Below are 21,436 nucleotides of genomic sequence, written 5' to 3'. Positions count from 1 at the left end.
TTGCATTTTGAAATAAACAACGTCTGCTCTATGGCAGTCACACATGCGATGAATTTAAATATGCCGTCACAAGAACGTTTGGAAATTCGTTCAAATATTACATTTTGTAAAGAAATAGGGAAAACATCAACAGAAACGTATAGGGTACTAAAGCTGACACGGGGAGAAAAACTGCGTTTGCCGTGCACTGGTTTCAAGGGGCATAGACTCCTTTCTGATGGCCGACAGTCCCTTGAAAATGATGGAGGTCGTGGACGGAAGTCAACAATCGGACCGTCAGCCGTGACGTCAATTGAAGAGAAACTTAGAGCGGACTGCTGATTGACTGTACGGGAGCTGTCAGAGGCTGCCAATGTCAGCTATTGAACTGCACACAGCATTCTGACCACCGAAATAATTATGCGGAAGGTATTTTGCAGTATCCACTTCTCTTGTACAATAATTTTTAATTCGCTAAAGAATAGTAATACTTTAATATTGGATCGATTGGGAAATATTCAAATTGTTGCAAATTATTGTGATGAACACTTAATAAATGTTATAAATTGTTACAAGAAAGGCAACCGCAAACAGTTGTTTTTATCACATTCAAAATCGCAAAATCATATTTTTTATTCTGATACAGGATGCATTTGCAGACGACGCGCGCGTTGTGCCACGCATCCTGACTGGCATCGAGAGAGACAGGCGCGTGAAGGAGTCGGGGAAGTTTCTACCAAGGCACAGTCGGCTGTATGGAAGAGAGCTGGGTCAACCCCACCTGAGAAAACCCGAGTTTCACGTTCCGCCGGTAAACAGATGTACATGATGATTGCTAAATGACGGCGAATGATCCTGTGCCACGCGGTACCTGTAAGGAGGCCTGTAAACGCTGAGTATTATTCGAAGGAAATATTTATTTAAAGTAAAAAAACACAATATTATTGCTGCAGATGAAGTTCAATTAATTATAATTTGTATATTACATATTGTTACATATTGTTAAACCTATTCAATATATCAACAATTGGGGTAAATCCACTTTTTGCAAATTCTTAAATTATGAAAGAGATAATCATACCTATCTTGTAGCTGCCAAACACCTGTTATGAATATAAAATCAAATTAATTAGCAAACTTCTAGCTACAATGTGAAAGTATGACTCTAAAAATGGTTTTAACATTGTGAAAAGGTCGCCAATTTGAAAAATTACGAGAGTTACAGACGGCTGCAAACGCATTGATACACCAAAATCCGGCAGAGTACTATCGAGATATCATCTTCAACAAATGGCAAAAGAGATACGAACGCTATTTCAAATGGTCCGGTGCCTACTTTGAGAAGAAGTGAGATCACACAAGACGTACCTCGAGCACCTTCAGCATAGGCGACGTTTTTGACGTCGTCACATATATATGACGACTCGGGGCGACAGCGCGACAGTGTGCCTCTTCAACTCGCCGTGATTTGATGTAGGAGGGACAAACACGTCAATCGGCCGTTGCATTTTAAAATAAACAATGTCTGCTCTATGACAGTCACGCATGCTATGAATTTAAATATGTCATCATAAGAACGTTTGAAACTTTTCACAAACATTAAATTTTGCAAAGAAATAGGAAAAACACCATCCGAAACATATAAGCTTCTAAAGCTGACACGGGGAGACAACTGTGTTTTGCCGTGCACTGGTTTTCGAGTAGCATCGACGCTTTTCTGATGGCCGACAGTACCTTGAAGATGATGCAGTTCGTGGACGGAATTCAACAATCGGACCGTCAGCCATGACGTCAATCAAAGAGAAACTGAAAGCGAATTGCAGAATGACTTTACAGGAGCTTTCAGGGGTTGCCAATGTCAGCTATGGAACCGCACACAGCATTCTGACCAACGAATTAAAATGCGGAAGGTATTTTGCAGTATTCACTTCTCTTGTACAATGAGTTTTAATTTACTGAAGTATAATAATACTTTAATATTAGATCGATTGGGGAATACATGTATTCAAATTGTTTCAAATTATTGTGATGAACAATAAAATGTTTTAAATTGTTCCATGTTAGGAAACCGCAAACAGTTATTTTTATCATTTTCAAAATCACCAAATCTTACTTTTTATTCTGATATAGGATGCATTTGCAAACGACGCGCGCGTTGTGCCACGCATCCTGACTGGCATCGAGAGAGAGAGGCGCGTGAAGGAGTCGGGGAAGTTTCTACCAAGGCACAGTCGGCTGTATGAAAGAGAGCTGGGTCAACACTACCTGAGAAAACCCGAGTTTCACGTTCCGCCTAAACAGATGTACATGATGTTTGCGGATTGACGGGAAATGATCCTGTGTCATGTGGTGCCTTTTAGGAGGACGGTAAACGCGGGGTATTATTCGAAGGCAATATTCATTTAAAGTAAATAACAATGATAAACATTCAGTAGAAGTTCACTTATTTTTTTTTGCATTACATATTGTAAAACAAATTCAATATATCAACAAATGGGGTAAATCCTTTTTGCGCAAATTGCTAAATTAAGATAGAGATAATCATATTTATCTTGTAGTTGCCAAACACCTGTTATGAATATAAACGCAAATTAATTAACTTCCAATGTGACAGTATGACTCTAAAAACGTTTTTAACATTGTGAACAGGTACTCGACCGTGATCTCATCCGGGCGCTTAGAAAGAAGAGCAGTGACATCCCGGTTGATAATTTCATCCTCCATCAGGAAAATGCCCCACCTTATATGTGCTGACCACACAGCTTGTGATTAGCGTCCTACGATTGGAGGTTCTTTCACATTCCCCGTACTCACCTGACATGGCCCCGTTCGACTTTATCATTTTTCCGGAGTTGAAGTCCCACCTCAAAGGTCGCCGATTTGAAAGTTTGCGGGAGCTACAGACGGCTGCAAACGCATTGATACACCAGAACTCCGGCAGTGTACTATCGGGATATCATCTTCAACAAATGGCAAAAGAGACACGAACACTATTTACAATGGTCCGGAGCCTACTTTGAGAAGAAGTGAGATCACACAAGACGTATCTCGAGCACCTTCAACATAGGCAACGTCGTTGACGTCGTCGAACAGATTACGACGTTGGCCGACAGCGCGACAGTGTGCCTCTTCAACTCGCCGTGATTTGATGTAGGAGGGGCAAACATTTCTGATATTTACAGAAGCAGTTGTGGATAAAACGACGTTTAGTAATGCATGTCTTTTACTATTATTGAAATAGAGGCAGTCTACGTAATTATTGATCATCCATAGTATGCATACATTGTTATGGAGAAGACTAAGATAGATACTTTTTTAAATTAGATTTCATACTCAACTCAGCATGAATTTAGGATGAGGATATAAGTTTCCACTGTCTGTCTACTTCATAGTGGTTATTGCGAACCTTTCATAAAGCATTCGAATTTAAACGTTGCCAACATGTTTATTGCCCATCTTCTCTACAACTATATATGTTCAAGCATTCTTATTGAACCTTGGTTATGTAACAAGTCCTAAAAATCAAGAAACGTGTGTTAAGGAGACCCCATATTATTTTTGAAATCATCTGAATTGGTGTTGTGTGTGTAGAGACTATACAATAAATGTATCGAAAACAATATTTCAAACAATTATTTATTATGGACTATTGCAAAGTCGGCAAGCACACGTACGATTTCAGTCAAAATAAGGTACAGCTATACAAAGTACAATATCTATATTTGTGATATATTATAAGTTTAATATTGTGACGTAAAATACGCCGTACCCTTAAAATAATCTTTACTTTTTTGATCTTCACATTGAACCTACTGATTGACCTTGAACTATATAGACGATAGTATGCAAAATTGTACTGACTGAATGTCTGGTCATATAAGATGGGTCAAGTTCAAGTATCGTATGGCCGTTGAAATACACATACGATAGTTTGCGAGATTGTACGAGCTGTGTCTCGAGTTTAAATAGGGTCAAGTTTAACTATATGTATCATAGTATTCAACGTTGTCCTAACAGTGTTTCAGGTGACATAAACTGGGTAGCATTCAGCGCGTGTATGGCTCATGTAATATACAGACGATAGTATGCAACATTGTCTTTACTGTATTTCTCGAAATATGCGTTGGGTTAAATTCAAGTGTCTTACGGTCCCTGCCTATTAATATTTATTTATAATGTCGTATATACACGATGTGTATGTGTGCGTGCGTGTGTGTGTGTGTGCGTATGCACAAGTGTGTACATGCGTTTCTAACTTGTGGTAATCTCTGTTGCCAAAGGCACATTGCATTAAAGTTGGTGCCACCCGCATGTCACATGTACACATGTTAAAAGTATTAAATTGTACAAATTATCATATTGAACGAACTATTTGTTAGCCGTATCTTATCCTTTAAAATTCGTGTATGCCGCAATATGACCAGGAAATAGTGCCGTATACTTTGGTGTAAAATTCCATGTTTCGGATGACCTTTAAAAAAGGGTACACGATTCTACATGAGTACATCCTTATGACACACAATTGTACACACTTATCGTTCCGCATGAACTATTGGTTCGCCGCAATTTGCATTTAAATTCGTGCATGCCATTTATATGACCAAGAAATAGTACCGTTTCGTTTGGAAAATGATGCAATGTGTATAATGACAATTAAGACCAGGTACACCAGAATATATGTACATAATTATCCTTATGAGACAAAAATGTACAAACAATCGTTTCAAACGAACTATTGGCTGGCCGCATTTTGAATTGAAATTCGTGCATGCCGCAATATTACAAGAAAATAGTGCCGTATCGTTTGAAATAAGTGCCATATTTCTTATAGCAATCACTAAAGTACAACTTTGGTACCTTAGTTTTAGACGTTATCTGATGCAAAACATTACACTACGCTAAAGCTTTGATGATGTTATATTTAACTTGGTATACAACTATTGATCCAAAGCGCTTCAAAATGGAACTAGAAATGGACGTAGGCATTGTCTTTATTAGACAAAGTTTTACTTTTCACCTTTTACCAGCCGATGAAGAACGAACGTGGCTTGATCATTGTCGGGATACATTCAGACCAGCTGTAAGTCGGCATCTGTCGCAAGGATTGGCAATGATGCTGTCCTCTGAGTACCTCTCGGATACCCTAAAAAGATGTCTGAAATAATGATCAATGTTAGCATAGGTACTATCGAAATTTAAAGTGCTATTCCATACGGCTAAACCAAAGAGTCCAAATCATGCTAATAAAAGTTTGACTTAGTGCCCAATGTATATTGAAACTTTATATAATTAGGGGAAGATAGTGAAACCCTCGTTCGAAATATTGCTTGATGAAATTTGCGCTGCACATTTATGTTTTATTTTAATTAACAAAACGTCTACTGGAATTCATCAAGTGCAAAAATAGCATTATTTCAGCGAATACACGTCACAGAAACGAGATTTGTATATTTTCAATGAAACTCAACTACTTATCCGTACAGACATCTGCATGATATTTGAAGTCTACATAAATGGAAAGTTTTTGCAATAAAACAAATCTTTGCTTCATATTTCTTATGACGTTTGTCGACCAACAATCATATTTTTACTTATAAATATTCTTTTTTTAAGCAATTAAAATCAGTTTCATCTTTTGCAAGTTTATCAAAGTTTTCAAAGTATTTGTCTTATGCAAAACAAAACAATTTCGCGTAAGATTTGTACGTTAATTATCAAACGTTACGCGTAAAGATTACTTACAACTTTAAACTTATACCTTTAAAAAATACCTAAATATTTTCTTTTCCTTAGAGTATTATTATGATACAGAATAACTTGATAAATATCGCGATGTTCCGCTCTCTCCAGCTGAACTCAACTTATTGAAGACATGTATGAGTGATCCCATATGATATACGGCTTTTTAAACGCTTTTGATAAAGTTTTTACAGTTTGACGTATATTTTTTTTATCTAAAATCAAACTCTGGTTTGAAATGACACATGTCTAATTATTCAAGGCGCAAAAAACGTTTGTGTTGTATCAGTATATGTTAAGCTATAATATCTCAAGTTATGAAACGTTTCCAAATGATACCAAAATATCATTGAGTCACCAGGCCTGTTTATCGGATACCTCAAATACAAACTGCAATGCTGAAAGCTGAATTGATTAAGTTAAAGAAGCATTGTTGAGAAGTATAAATATTCACATCAAACCCAGTCTAGCTTATTCCATAATATGCAAGACAATTGCATTTAAGAACGTTTACCATAGGCGCTATGGAAATAATGGTCTTCTTATTGTAAAGAAAAGACAAAATATTCAAACACGAAGTTCGAAATGGTTTGCATTCCAGAAACGGAAGTATGATAAAACAAAGTTGTATAAGAATGAAACTCACTGACCCCAGTGTGCTACTATTCGATCGGCATGTCCGTACTAAATAAATTGATAAAATGTTCGATGGCATTGCACGGGTGCTGTGAACAAGTAGTAATTGTACTAACCGAAGCCTCAATAATGATATGTCTTAATCAATATGGAATCTCGACTAGCCCAATTTATCTTGGGGACCGAAAACTTAGATGGACGAAGATATAACTTCAGTCATACAGTGGTTCCAGATGGCCCTCTTCTCCGTTGTCGTGCCCTTTTTGTTTTGTAATGGCGGTAAGGAATCCGGCACGATTGAGCAGCTAACGCAGCAAGATTTCTTTCCTGGTACGGTAAATATAATATTATTAAGAGTATAAAGGAAACATGTGAACATTTCTGCAGCATGTATGATATCAGAGTAGACAGGACAAACTTCATCGTATAGATTCCCGTCAGGAAATCACTGGAATTTTAAATGTTACTTTGGTAAGGCATATCTGTAGATCATTGGGGCCATGGCATGGCGATATGCCTTGAACGCGTTTTCTGTTATTTGATAAATCAAAATGGAGTTGATAGTGTTCCCCAAATAATGAAACAGATTAAAATAGTTTTGTATTAACGCATTAGAAATAACAAAGGTCGTCCGAAGCTTGCATAACTTTCGAAAGGTGCCTATTTTCAATATCGCAATCTGGCATTATAAGTATATTCCATAGGCTTTTACAATATGGATTTAACCGTAACAGAGCGCATTATTTTTTACGGAAATGAGGGTTACAATCATGCGCGAGGGTATGGATAAAAATTATCTCACACGAGCATTCTCATGGATGTTGTTTCCGTGCAAGAAGCTGGTGGCAGTCTTGATGCCGTTGCATTTGGGTCAGGTCAAGCGTGTGCGACAGGTAAGGGTGCATGTCAGTTCAAACTGCCATTGCTGTGCGTAAACTGTTCAAGAGACATTCCTTAGCTTTAGAATGCAACTCCGCGAACACTAGCAACGTAATCTGAGATTAAAAATGGGCTGTGGTTAAGCGCCTGCATTTCTATCGGATACAGCATACCTTTAATGAGGTTGTTATTCATTATTCTAGAATTATTTGTAAATGATTTCCGACAGAGCATTTATAAACAATACCTTGATGCCGGTCTAAATTCAATGTTTTCTATAAAAAAAACTATATGAATTTTGTTTTCATACTAGATACATGGTAGCTGTTTTTATTGGCAAGATATGCTAATCATACATGCAAAAAAAAAAACATTCAAGAAAAAAACGCGGTTAATCAAAGCATTGCTAGACTGACGCCTGACGGAACATTTCACAAAATAGCATTCTGCCGCAGCCTTTATGAAATGGTCCAATTATAATGTTTTACAAATAGCATTACCTGAATTTTGTTCGGATACAACCTATCTGATAGTTGCTATTAAATATACGATCATGCTGTGTAAGTACCTTCCTTCGCTGATTCCATTAAGTTATACCTTCATGCGATTCTAAATTCAATGTTTTCCAAACAATATCATCTGCATTACTAGTATGTTCGGATACTAGACACATGGAAGTTGTTATTAATAGGCAAGTTATGCTAAACATGCATGCAAACCAATGAAATATTATGCAATTTATGAGGGACGATGGTCCAAATTCAATGTTTTACAAACAAATGTATCTGTTTTACGTTCCGATAAACATACTTTATAGCTTATAATAAATTAATGTTATTATCATGATATGTGATTGCAGTTTTCGTAGCTTCCATAAAGAAATACATTCATGCCGTTGTAATGTCAATGTTTTCCGAACAATACTATCTGTTTTACGTTCGGATAAAAGACACCTGGTAGCTTGTATACATTGACAAAATATTGTCGTCTGATGTAACCGTTCACAGAATAGCACTCCGCCGAGGCTCTCGTCGAAATGACAATGTCCAAATAAAGTAATGTACTAACAGAATTATCTGCATTTCGTCCGGGCACACATTTCTGATAGTTGTTATTCATTATACTAACATGGTTTGTAAGTGCATCGCGTCGCAGCTTCCATAAACATACCTTGATGCAGGTCCAAGTTAAACGTTTTCCTTACAATACCGTCTGCATTATGTTCGTATACAAGGCACGTGATAGCTGTTATTCATTGTCGAGATATGATGCATTTGCATGCAAATCAATGAAAAAACAACAACAGAAAATGCGACCTATCGGGTCATTATTAGAAGACTCACGCCTAACGCAAAGGTCTCAAAATAGCATTCCGCCGCTGATCTCATTAAAAAGTGGAACAAATGTCCATATTCAAGGTTTTGCGAACAATATTATCTGCCTTACGTTCGGATACAACATACCTGATGATTGGTATTGATTATACGTCTAGCATTATCTGTAAGTGTATTCCACCACAACTTGCATTAACATACCTTAATGTCGATCCAAATTCAATGTTTTCCTTACATTTTACTACTATCTGCATTATGTTCGGATACAAGACACATGGTAGCTGTTATTCATTATCTAGATATGCTACACATGCATGCAAAACAGTAACGAAGAAAAGTTAGAAGACGTCCGACTGACTCGACGGTTCACAAGTTAGATAGCATTCCATCGCAGCTCCCCTTGAAAAATCTTTAAACAAATGTGTTGCATCACAAACAAAATAACTGTTTTTAGTTCGGAAAAAGCATACTTGATAGTTGTAATTCATTATACTAGCATTGTTTGCAAGTGCATTCCGTCGTAGCTTCCATAAACAACACCTTGATGCCGGTCCAATATCAGTAAAATACATATCTTTACTTTATATTGTTGATATGGCCATACAATATAATCATGAAACAATGAACTCTTTTTTTCCTTTAAATATATGTTTTATTGACCTTTATTTTCCAAACAATTCCAAGTCGTTGTAACTGAAACAAAAAACAATATGGTAATCACATTTTATGAAGGTAACAGTTTAATAAAAAAGCTCGTTATTTGATTATTGATCAAAAACATTAAGGGAATGGTATCACATGACATTTGGGGATTTTATCACATGAAACCTTGGGATGGTATCACTTGGTATTTAGATATGGTATTAAAAGACAATCGGGGTTGGTATGACATGACACCATGGGATGGTATCGGGAATGATATAACATGATACTTAGGGAGGGTATCACAGGACACTCGTGTATAGTATCAAATAATACTCATGGATGGTATCACATGCCACTAGAGGAGGGTATCACATGGCACTCTGGGATGGTATCACATGACACTCGGGGAGGGTATCACATGCCACTAGGGGATGGTATCACATGAAACTCAGGGATGGAATAACATGACACCCGGGGATGATATCACATGCCACAAGAGGAGGGTATCACATGACACTCTAGGATGGTATCACATGACACTCGGGGAGGGTATCACATGACACTTGGGGAGGGTATCACATGACACTCGGGGTAGTATCACATGACACTCGGGGAGGGTATCACATGACACTTGGGGAGGGTATCACATGACACTCGCGGGTGGTATCACATGACACTCGGGGAGGGTATCACATGACTCTCTGGGATGGTATCACTTGACACTCGGGGAGGGTATCACATGACACTCGGGGATGATATCACATGACACTCGGGGAGGGTATCACATGACACTCAGGGATGGTATCACATGACACTCTGTGATGGTATCTCATGACACTCGGGGACGGTATCACATGACACTCGGTTGTCATGTGACTCGGGGATGGTATCACATGACTCTCGGGGATGGTATCACATGACACTCGGGGATGGTATCACATGACATTCGGGGAGGGTATCACATGACACTCGGGGTAGTATCACATGACACTCGGGGATGGTATCACATGACACTCGGGGATGGTATCACATGACACTCGGGGATGATATCACATGACACTCGGGGATGGTATCACATGACACTCGGGGATGATATCACTTGACACTCGGGGGTGGTATCACATGACACTCGGGGATGGTATCACATGACACCAGGGGAGGGTATCACATGACACTCGGGGAGGGTATCACATGACTCTCGTTGATGGTATCACATGACACTCTTGGATGGTATCACATGACACTATGGGATGGTATCACATGACACTCTGGGATGGTATCACATGACACTCTGTGATGGTATCACATGACCCTCGTGGACGGTATCACATGACACTCGGGGGTGGTATCACATGACACTCGGGGAGGGTATCACATGACAATCGGGGAGGGTATCACATGACACTCGGGGAGGGTATCACATGACACTCGGGGAGGGTATCACATGACAATCGGGGATGGTATCACATGACACTCAGGGGTGGTATCACATGACACTCTGTGATGGTATCACATGACACTCGGGGACGGTATCACATGACACTCAGGGATGGTATCACATGACACTCGGGGATGGTATCACTTGACACTCGGGGATGGTATCACATGACACTCGGGGAGGGTATCACATGACACTCGGGGATGGTATCACATGACACTCGGGGATGGTATCACATGAAAATCGAGGATGTTATTATACGACACTCGGGAATGGTATCACACTACTCTCGGGGATGGTATCACATGAAAATCGGGGATGTTATCGTATGACACTCGGGGGTGGTATCACATGACACTCGGTACAGATGGGGACCATATTTCCAGAACGATATATGCACTAATGCTTACTATATATCATAGATAAGGATTATCTAATTATACACATGATATCTGCCCTATTTATTACCGCGTCTTGCAGATGTGGAACATCTAGCCATAACAGTCGATATATGTACCAATGCCATGTGTTTTACAGATGGAAAGCGTCTGCCCATTACAAAATATATTTTCACTTATGCAAACTGTATCTTTTGGATGAGGAACGTCTTTTCATTACACACGATTTCTGCACTGTATCTGACAGATGGGGAAGTATATTTATTACACACGATGCAGGCACTAAGACTTACTCTATCTTGCAGATAGGGAATGTTTCTCCATAGCACACGATAACAGCAATAATGCTTAATGTATCTTACATATGTGTTATGTATGTCAATTACACACGATATCTACGCTCATGCCTTCTGTCTCCTACAGATGGGGAACGTCTGTCGATATACACGATATCTGCACTAATGATAACTGTATCGCACAGATGGATAATATCTGCTTTTACGCACGATATCTGCACTAATGTTAACTGTATCTTACAGATGGATAACATCTGCTTTTACGCACGATATCTGTAATATGTCTTACTGTGTCTTACAGATAGTGAATGTACATCAATTAAACACGATATCTGCACTAGTGCTTACTGTATTCTACAGATGGGGAACGAATATCCATTCTACATGATGTCTGCACTAATACTTACCGTGTCTTACAGATGGTGAGCGTACATCAATTAAACACGATATCTGCACTTACTGTGTTCAACAGATGAGGAACGTATATCCGTAACTCACGATATTTGCACTTATATTTACCGTGTCCAATCATGGGGAACGTAAATCCATTTTGCATGATGTCTGCACTAATACTTACCGTGTCTTACATATGGTGAGCGTACATCAATTACTCGTGATATAATTATGCACTATGACTTACTGTAATTTACACATATGTGAAACGAATATCCATTACACATGATATCTTCATCTTCACTAATACTTACTTAATACTTACTAATGTCTTACAGATTGGGAACGTCTGTCTTGAACACACGATATATGCTAACTTTATCTTGAAAATTGGATAAGCCTTGTAAGTAAATATCTCTATTATTCATTACATCTTTCATGAAGTAGCGAACAATTTACTGCACATTATCTGTATTTCAATTCATACTTTATCTTGCAGATGGGGTATGCATTTATGCTGCAGGCGACATCAGCCCACTGGAAATTATGAACTGAGGCATATATCGCACAGTCTTCTTGATTGTGGTCTCCTAGATCACCCGGCTTGAAATCTGATTAGAATAAACGGTATGTATAAATATTTCACCAATATACCATGGATTGTATTCAATAGTGGTCTTAATTGGGTATGAGAACGATATAGCTAATAGGATCACCCAGTTTGAAATTCGAATAGAATAAACGTTTAGTATAGCTGTGTCACCAAGCAACCATGGCTTGTATTTAATATTGGTCATGATGGGATCGAAGAGCTATATAGCTAATCGGATAACTTCTATTTATGACTGATCAATAGAGTAAATGATGTCAATGATGTATTATCATAAGATTAACTTACGTTCAATATTTAACACACTTTTATTAACTTTAAGTAAATAAAGATTGATTTCACCTGTAAATGTTGTTTGTTGCTGGCTAGCCACCCAGTGCCAAGAACCCTCAGTGTGTTTGTCCGTCAGTCCTAGCCACCAGTAGGTGGTTCCCACTCTCATATCACGGAGATAGTCCTTGATCCACGCGTTTTCATCCGCGCTGCTAACGTATAGCATTTTCCCCATGCCTCCGCTCTCATGGTCACAATGTTGCTGGAAAGAGTGATACAGCTATAAATGGTACAGTCACACACACGGATAAGTCCGTGCGTTGAGGTACGGCACAGATGATATTGGTCCGTGTGTGTGCTGGTGAAGGGCGAAGAAGTACGGAGAAATACAGAGAAGTCGCGGAGATATACGGAGAAATACGGAGAAGTCACGGAGATGTACGGAGAAAAACGGAGAAGTACTTCCTAGAACGGCAAATTGGTGTGAAACGGGGACGAAAACTTGCAGGACGAGGATAAGTAGTACGGATAGTTACGGCGTTCATCTGTGATCTCCATTTTACTGCAGCTGGCAACATGCCAAGCGCGTAGACGGGTCAGCGGTGATCTACGTTAAAGTACAAGGACGGCCTCGAAAAACTACGTTCAAGTACGGATCAATATGCATACAAACATAGTGAGCTGCGGTGATCCGTACCAAAACGTAGTTAAACGTATAAACGCGGGGACAGCCGTAGTGATCCGTACCAAAACGTAGTTAAACGTGTAAAATGGGGTGAAAGGCGGAAAGTGTAAGAACATTTGTCAAAATATGGATATGTACGTTTTAATACGGATAACTACATTTTAGTACTATTGACTACGGATTAATAATTTTCAACCAGGTTGGACAAAAGTCACGCCCAAATGGTCATGAATCGTTCCAAATTTTGTGCATGTTCACTTCTTTTAGGTACGTTTCATGCAGGCACAGATCGATTCGGATAACTACGTTTTTATCCGTGACATGACGTATCTACCCGCGCCATGTTTGTGACTGGTACATTATTAAGGCATACACGTTTTTGTATGGGAAAAATTAAATACAAAACATCTTCTAAAAACTTCAAATACGCTAATAAGCATGGAAATAAAAACAACTATAGCAACAGAGCAATTCAGCGATATTTTGGCGATTTTTAAGCTGGTAATATGTGGCCACGTAGCTATTAATTGAGAACCACCCTTATAAATGCTGGCATTTTAATACAAATTATGTAAACAAATCGTATATTATCGTTCTGTTTTTTATGATTTAAGTAAAAAGTGTTAAACATGATGATGCATTAACATAAATATTTGTTTTTCTTTTGAGCACAAATCAAGCTCAAAACTGAATTGATTCCCTTTTAAAAAGAACCTTTATTGATACATGTTTGGTTTTCACCATAAAACTGTCGGCAAACCATAGAGCTTACTATGGTCACACAATGTATTTACCTTGGCAGCGTCAAACGTCAATGGCTTATCATGCCGTATCCAGTAACACGATTCCTGGTACGGCACCCACCCGTCGGGACAATTCGCGAAGGCTTCACAAAATCCTGTTTATATAAATAAACACCGTTTATAGGTATCCGCTGTTCCAAACACGAGCCTCTCCTCTTAAAAATGCATCTTGATTTTTTTTTCGACGATAATTCATGATATAACAAGAGATGTGTGTTAAGAAACTTACAGCAAATAATGCATTAATGGAAAATATTAATAACTGATAACAAGATTGTAACAGTGTAGTACATAGTTGAAATCGCACAAATATTAAATGACTGGTCGGTCCTATAGATTTACATTGATCAACCATCGTCTCTTTCTTTCAAATTAAACTTGGTATCCTTCATAAGAACCATTGTTTTTATACTTATTCATCCTTTTTGGTAAATTAAAACAATTGTATTAATTGTGGTGCACCTTATTTGGGAGTAAGAGTGCATCTTTTGTTTTTGATATGCATTCATCCTTTTCGGTAAATGAAATACTTAATAATAATTATTGAGACTAAGTGGTATCAGCCAATGATGCCGAACGATGTTGAAATAATAGCGACTAACTGAATAATTTCGGCGTTATACTTTCACGTCCAGATTGAAATAAAATTGTCTTATATGAAAATCAATTACTTATCTGTTTATTTAAGGTAAAATGTTTGGAATAATGGGAATTTAATTGCAAAATTGCGTGTAGTCAGTGTCATTACGACAGAGTGTAGGCTATATTTCATCTTTTACACAATACGGCAATCTAAAAAAGCATAAAGCTTGAAGAACTAATTAAAATTGATATTTCAAGCGCTACACAATTATATCACCGATAAGCATAACACAAATCAAGCTGCCAACTGAGATATATGTACAACAGAATTAAAATCATGTAAACTCACCGAGATATATGTTTAACAGAACAAAAATCATGTGAACTCACCGAGACAAACGTATAACAGAATAAAAATCACGTGAACTCACCGAGATAAACGTATAACAGAACAAAAATCATGTTAACTCACCGAGATATACGTATAACAGAACAATAATCATGTGAACTCACCGAGATAAACGTACAACAGAACAAAAATCATGTCAACACACCGAGATAAACGTATAACAGAACAAAAATCATGTGAACTCACCGAGATAAACGTATAACAGAACATAAATCATGTGAACTCACCGAGATAAACGTATAACAGAACAAAAATAATATTAACTCACCGAGATATATGTACAACATAATTAAAATCAAGTGAACTCACCGAGATATATGTTAAACAGAACAAATATCATTTTGACTGAACGAGACCGACTTGCTAATGAACAGAAATTATGTTACCCAACGAGTCAAATGTACAGCAAAACAAAATTCATGTTACCCACCGATGCAAATATGTCGCAGAACAGAAATCATGCACACCCACTAATATATACGAAAAAAACAGTATGAAAAACATGTTATTCTAACGAGTCCGACTTACCGCAGAACAAAAATCATCTAACCTACCGATCCGACTTAAAACAGAACATCCATTTTACCCACCTAGACAAACGAGCAACAGAACAATCATACAATAAAAAGCTGATTGAAATTTCAACATTGTATCCCTCTGTCTTCCTGCCGTTATCCTTCCGACAATCGTTCTCTATTTAAATACTATTTATCTATGTAGGTCAACTATATGTAACGTCGACAATGTAGGAGTACGCATTGAGTTTATCAGTTACTACTCCCAACAAAGTTATCTTAAAGGGTCAATATAGGCTGATGCCATATTTGTTTGAATTCAAATGCATTCATATGTGTAAAAACTCATTTAATAAAATTTGTGACATGTTTCGGAATAAAAATTATTGCGATATACTGGCGAATATTTTGCCATGTTGCTATTACTTTGAAAATATACTTTTATAAAAGCTAAAAATGTTGTTCATGTTAACAAAAAAGAAATGCTATTCTTTTGGTTGCATTTTGAAAGTCAATTACTTTTTAGCATCAACTTATAGTGTGCCTCTTTAAAGCTGCACTCTCACATATTGAACGTTTCGACAACTTTTTTTTATTTTTTGTCTTGGAACGAGCCAATTTTGCAAAAATCCATGGAAACCAGATATATAAGACTACTGACAAAAACATAGATCGAAGATTTTTATATATAAGTTCAAAAATTGATGTTTTATGCATTCTTCTTAAACCGTTAGTAACGGTTTAAGCCAAAAAACATTAATTTTCGAAAGCAAATATGAAAATCTGCGATCTGATTTTTTGTCAGAAATATTTTATCATTGGTTTGCAGATTACGCGAAAAAATTCTCTTTCCAAGACAAAAAATAAAAAAGTTGCAAAAATGGTATATCTGTGAGAGTGCAGCTTTAAAAACAAGAACATAAAAAAAACAACATAACATCCCAAAATGTGACACTTTCTGGTCACTGATGATAGTTTTATTATTTAATAGCCTGGCCCCAATAACACAAAAATCAAATCTCAATCTCAGTCTCATTTAACCACAAAACATGAACAGAATATGTCGATTTAAAACTTTGGTCAAGATTAAAAAGAAAATAAAGATTCTACAGCATATAATGTAATTCAGTTCAACTCAACACAACTGTTTTTGACAATCAATCAAGTTTATTTTTGCCCTAAAATTCATAGAAATATGGACAAAAGGTTTATATAAACACATTTATTAAGAAAATATGTTTTAAAATAGTAAAAAACATACAAGGTTTTAAATCATATTTTATGCTTCTATGTGGCAAAATAAGTTGAGACTGAGTCTGAGATTCGACTTGAGTATATTGGTGATGCATGGGTTTGGTCATGAGTGTAGTAATAAAACTCGTTCACTTTTAAAATCAGCATTTCTCAAAAACGTGACCAAATGATGCTTTAAATACTTAAATACAATTTATATAAAACAACGAACTGACAGAAAGTTGACACCTTTTGCGTGATCATGGACGACCTATTACCTCACCCAGAACTCTGCAGTATTCAAGATCCGCCAACTCTATACTCGAGCGCGCTCATACTAGCAAACCCAAAATTTGCCATGGATTTGCGGACAATCTTACTCGGAGATAAACATGTTTCATGATACTGGATTTTAGATATTGAATTATTGCAGTTTTTTAAAATAAAAATCGTCTAAAACAAGAAATACTTGTCATAAACGTACATGGTAACATATTATTTAATAAAGTGAATACATAAATATATCATCTTTTGCATAGTGATGGCAAGTTTTAAAACCTTTTGTTGGATTTTGAACTTGAACTTTTTGAACTTTGGACTTTAATTAAATTACTCATGGCCTATTACAGGCATACAGAGTTAACAAACAAAATGCAATAATAAAATTGAATGACGAACAATGGATACACATAACATACAAATTATGACATGGAAATTACTCTCTACAACACTACAACAAGACATATATACAATGAACAATGACCGAATAGTTTGCATGAGAAGAAAAAAGGAAAGTTGGAACTAAATAGAATTTAAAATTTATATTTGAACAACATATTTTTTAGAATTTAACTAATCTAATTATAGTACAGGTGTCAGTGCTTCACATTTATTTCTGGAACTTAAGTGTATTTGGATACTGTCAGCAATAATTATCAATTAACTTTTTCCTATATACATCGAAAAAGAACATCTCAAAAGATAATGAAACTCATCACCAAGGTCATTTATATCACATAATGTACACTTTCGCAATGCCATATCAACATTCATTAACGACCACTCACAACAGTAATAAAATTGTTTAAACGTCTAAATTTACATATCATATAAGCAAGATTCCATAAAACATTTGTAAGATAGTTTTCCAACTTAAATTATGTTTTGAATAATCTGTAGCTCATATATTTAGAAAAACTGTTAATGACACTTGACAAGGTTTGCTTATTCTGATCTTGCAAAGACAATTTTACTTTACTTTTAAATGTATTTACATTTATAACCGACTGAGATAGCCAATATTCAGACAAACGTTTACCAATCCGTGGGCAACTGTATACATTATTGAAATGCAAATTATACATACATTTATATAGGACAGCACTATATTTATCTGCTTTACCGGAGACTAACGAACTCCAAAAGTTGAGCATTCTTCCCTCAATCTTGAGATTAATAGGGTAAACATCAAGTTCACCAAGAACAATAACAGTTGGAGTAGGTTGTTTAAGTAAAAAAGGTAGAAGGTACAATGTCATTTGTGCATAGCTTTCATTATGAGTTACATACGTTGTTTTCAATTGCTCCCTATCAACTGCCATCCATGCAAAGGCATGCTAGTATAAAGTGCACATGTTATATCTAATTTCTAGAGAAAACCATATTAAAAAGTCAGAGCTGTGAAGCCAATCTAGATGTCATTCATCGCAGGTCTCGCGGTATTTTGTGTACAAAATACTCCTTTGGCAAATTTTTCGTCAACTGGTGATGGCAAGACTCCCCCATTGTATTAATTTGTTTGTTTAAGTCACACTTGTGGATGTGACGGAGTCAAGCCACAATGCAGCCATCATAGGGCTTGTGAAGACTTTTATAAACTCAACGGCAACTTTTCTGAGTGTCAACTAGCCAGGTTAGGAGCACTCTAAAATATAACTCTACATGGCACTTTCCGGTACTCCCTGCCTGTACGACTCACCACCAACAACATGCTTCTAATTCCATTTATCTTCATGGTAGCGCAGTTTGTTTAAAATGTGGCGATTATCCTTTTGCAAGTTATTTTGGACACAGTTAGTCATTCCAAAACCGTTCAATGGTTTTATTGGTTTAAGCCTTTATAAACATTTTCGTAATATCTTAATATTAAAATTCAGAACGTCCCAATCTAAAAATAGATAAAGAACATTCACTCGAAACTAGCTGATGATGTTTTCCAATTTACTTGAACATTGTCATAAGAATTCTTGCGTTGATCGGACGAAGGGTACCACATAGACCCCCTCTAATATTCAGACATATATGTCGAAGGAAAAGTAAAATTTTATTTGTACATATCGGACCCAAAATAAATAAAACGTGGCAATATTGCGCCGTATGCGACGCAACCCCTGTAGACATATATAACTCATGTAAATGAGCTTCTTGTCAAAGGCTTTCATCGTAAGAAGTGTTATTTATTTACGGTGCAGTTTTAAGTGACGCCGAAATTGGGTTTACGACGACATGAAATATGCTATGTCGAATCATGTTTTTTGGACGATTCGATTCAATTTGACAGAATGATCACTGTGACAATCTGTTAATTTGTAAGAAAGACTGTGCACTGCAGGCAAAGCATTGGTAAAAATCAACATGCAAAAAAACAGATGTAATGTTGGACTATTTTATGATTTGTATTTGCGTCGATAGCAAAAAGCTTAATTTGTTTGAAGGTTCCATCACACGGATGGCCCGTGGCGGCCTTGTTTATTCATATTTAAAACAACATAATGGACTTAACAACTATTATCTTGGATAACTTTAGAAACATTTATTGAACTTATTTGAATATCAACAACCATTTCCATTTCTGTTTAACAAGCATCGGAAATAAGTTACATGCATTGTTAGAATGCTTTATAGTAAAATAGTACTAAGCACACTCAAAAAGCATGTACCCATGTTTTGAGCTGTTAACAATAAAACTATTCTGGAGATATTTTAGTTTTGTTTACCCAACCCGATAGACATATAGTGAGGTTTTTAACAAAGGCCTGATAAGGAATTTTTTAAAAACGATGTTTTATCCAATAAACAAATGATATTTCATACAATCTTATGTTGCAAACTTTTATTTATTTAGTGGGTTTTTTTTTACGAATGATGGATATGCAATAATCTTGTTACCTTTTTCTTATGAACTATAGGAACAACAATTAGCTTTTATTGGTACTAATAAAGGGATACATCCCACAATATACATTTTTGGGGAAATTTCTACTATAGACTTAAAAAATCAAATTGATCTCATATACAGTAACTAGATTCACAAATCCTACATAGAATAAAGACACTTTATGGGCACGATAATAGCAGTTTGTTACAAGTTTTTTTAAAGTCTCATTATGGTTTAGTGTTTTTTTTAGGTGTACCCAAAAGACATATCTTAAACTTTTTTTATATTTCTAACTCCCAGAATGATTTAAAAATGCATTTATGGGAATAACAAAATGCAACAAAAAATAAAATAAAACATAAATTTAGCGTGCATATCGTCATTACAAAACTTGCATATCACGTGACTTTTGTAATACCAAAACTTCTTGTTGTTATATATCCTTATGATTTCCATTTTTTAACGAAGATTTTTTTTTTCTTGGAATAATTTATAATCGAAATAAAAAAAACTTTCATAATAGATATAAAATAATTTACTGACAATAAGTTTTCAGACAATAAGTATTGACAATATTGGTAAGTTCTCATTCAAAAATGCTTGCATCACATTTAAATTAGAAACAAGAGCTTTATTTTCTTCATATGCAATTTCAGTTGATAGTATTCAATAATTCTCTAGTTATTTATCAAGTCTAATCCTGCAACTGCTCAGGAACAGTTTCCAAAGCACTACGCTCCGCCCACATATCTACCTCATTAGCATATAGTGAGTCAGTGGTCGAGGTGGGGATTTCGTTGGTATTTCCCATACATTTCTTTTTAATAAAGCATCGTTTTGACCTCTTGATTTTATCAGACTTATCTGATATTTATTTTAATTTTTTAAATATATAATGCCTATTAGTTCCCTTTTTAATATCCGATAGTGCCTCATGCCTTTTCCGTTTACAAAAATAGTAACGCAGAACTTCTCGTTTCGGCAATATCTCCCGGTCGTTGTGCGGCATGCTCGAATTTCAATGAAAATGCGGTGTACCAATAATTCGTTGCGAACGAAAACAAACCATTTAAGTAATCCTAAGGATGTCAACAGGTTGAGGGATGAACTTAGGTTTCAAGCTGTCACAAAAAAACACGACACTTCATACAAGTTGTCACGGAATTCCACCCCGGTCAAAATACATTTTTATAATCCTAAAGTAGTAAACTCGTCGAAAGTGGAACCCTATTCTGTCAGTCCCTAAAAATATTAGCATTTCGTAACGAATATTGACCACATTAGGATTACAAAGATGCTTATTTTTTCGTTCAGAACGAACTGCATTTTTTAATACACCGCATTTTACATTGAAAATCTTTCATGTTGCAATATGGCCTGGATATATTGCTGTAACGTTTGGAAAAAGTGCCGTGATTTTCTGTAACAACCA

General features: G+C 36.4%; 1 protein-coding gene and 1 long non-coding RNA gene across 2 annotated transcripts; one reads left to right on the top strand and one right to left on the bottom strand.

Moving 5' to 3' along the window:
- Positions 1-216: 216 nt before the first annotated feature.
- Positions 217-3,589, top strand: LOC128206987 (uncharacterized). Its single transcript, XR_008256627.1, has 3 exons — positions 217-1,889; positions 2,110-2,386; positions 2,629-3,589. It is a non-coding gene; the product is annotated as an uncharacterized LOC128206987 (long non-coding RNA).
- A 5,607-nt stretch (positions 3,590-9,196) lies between these two features.
- LOC128204226 (perlucin-like protein) lies at positions 9,197-15,784 on the bottom strand. Its single transcript, XM_052905614.1, has 5 exons — positions 15,690-15,784; positions 14,100-14,203; positions 12,690-12,882; positions 12,225-12,348; positions 9,197-9,260 (listed from the first exon to the last, which is right to left on the bottom strand). The coding sequence occupies exons 1-5, from the start codon at positions 15,745-15,747 to the stop codon at positions 9,230-9,232; spliced, it is 510 nt and encodes a 169-aa protein (XP_052761574.1). The 5' UTR covers positions 15,748-15,784; the 3' UTR covers positions 9,197-9,229.
- Positions 15,785-21,436: the final 5,652 nt, after the last annotated feature.

The sequence above is a fragment of the Mya arenaria genome, chromosome 10, assembly GCF_026914265.1.
Source record: "Mya arenaria isolate MELC-2E11 chromosome 10, ASM2691426v1".
Classification (NCBI taxonomy): Eukaryota; Metazoa; Mollusca; class Bivalvia; order Myida; family Myidae; genus Mya; species Mya arenaria.
Note: the sequence above shows the minus strand (reverse complement) of the source record. Positions and strands in the feature narration are given on the sequence as shown.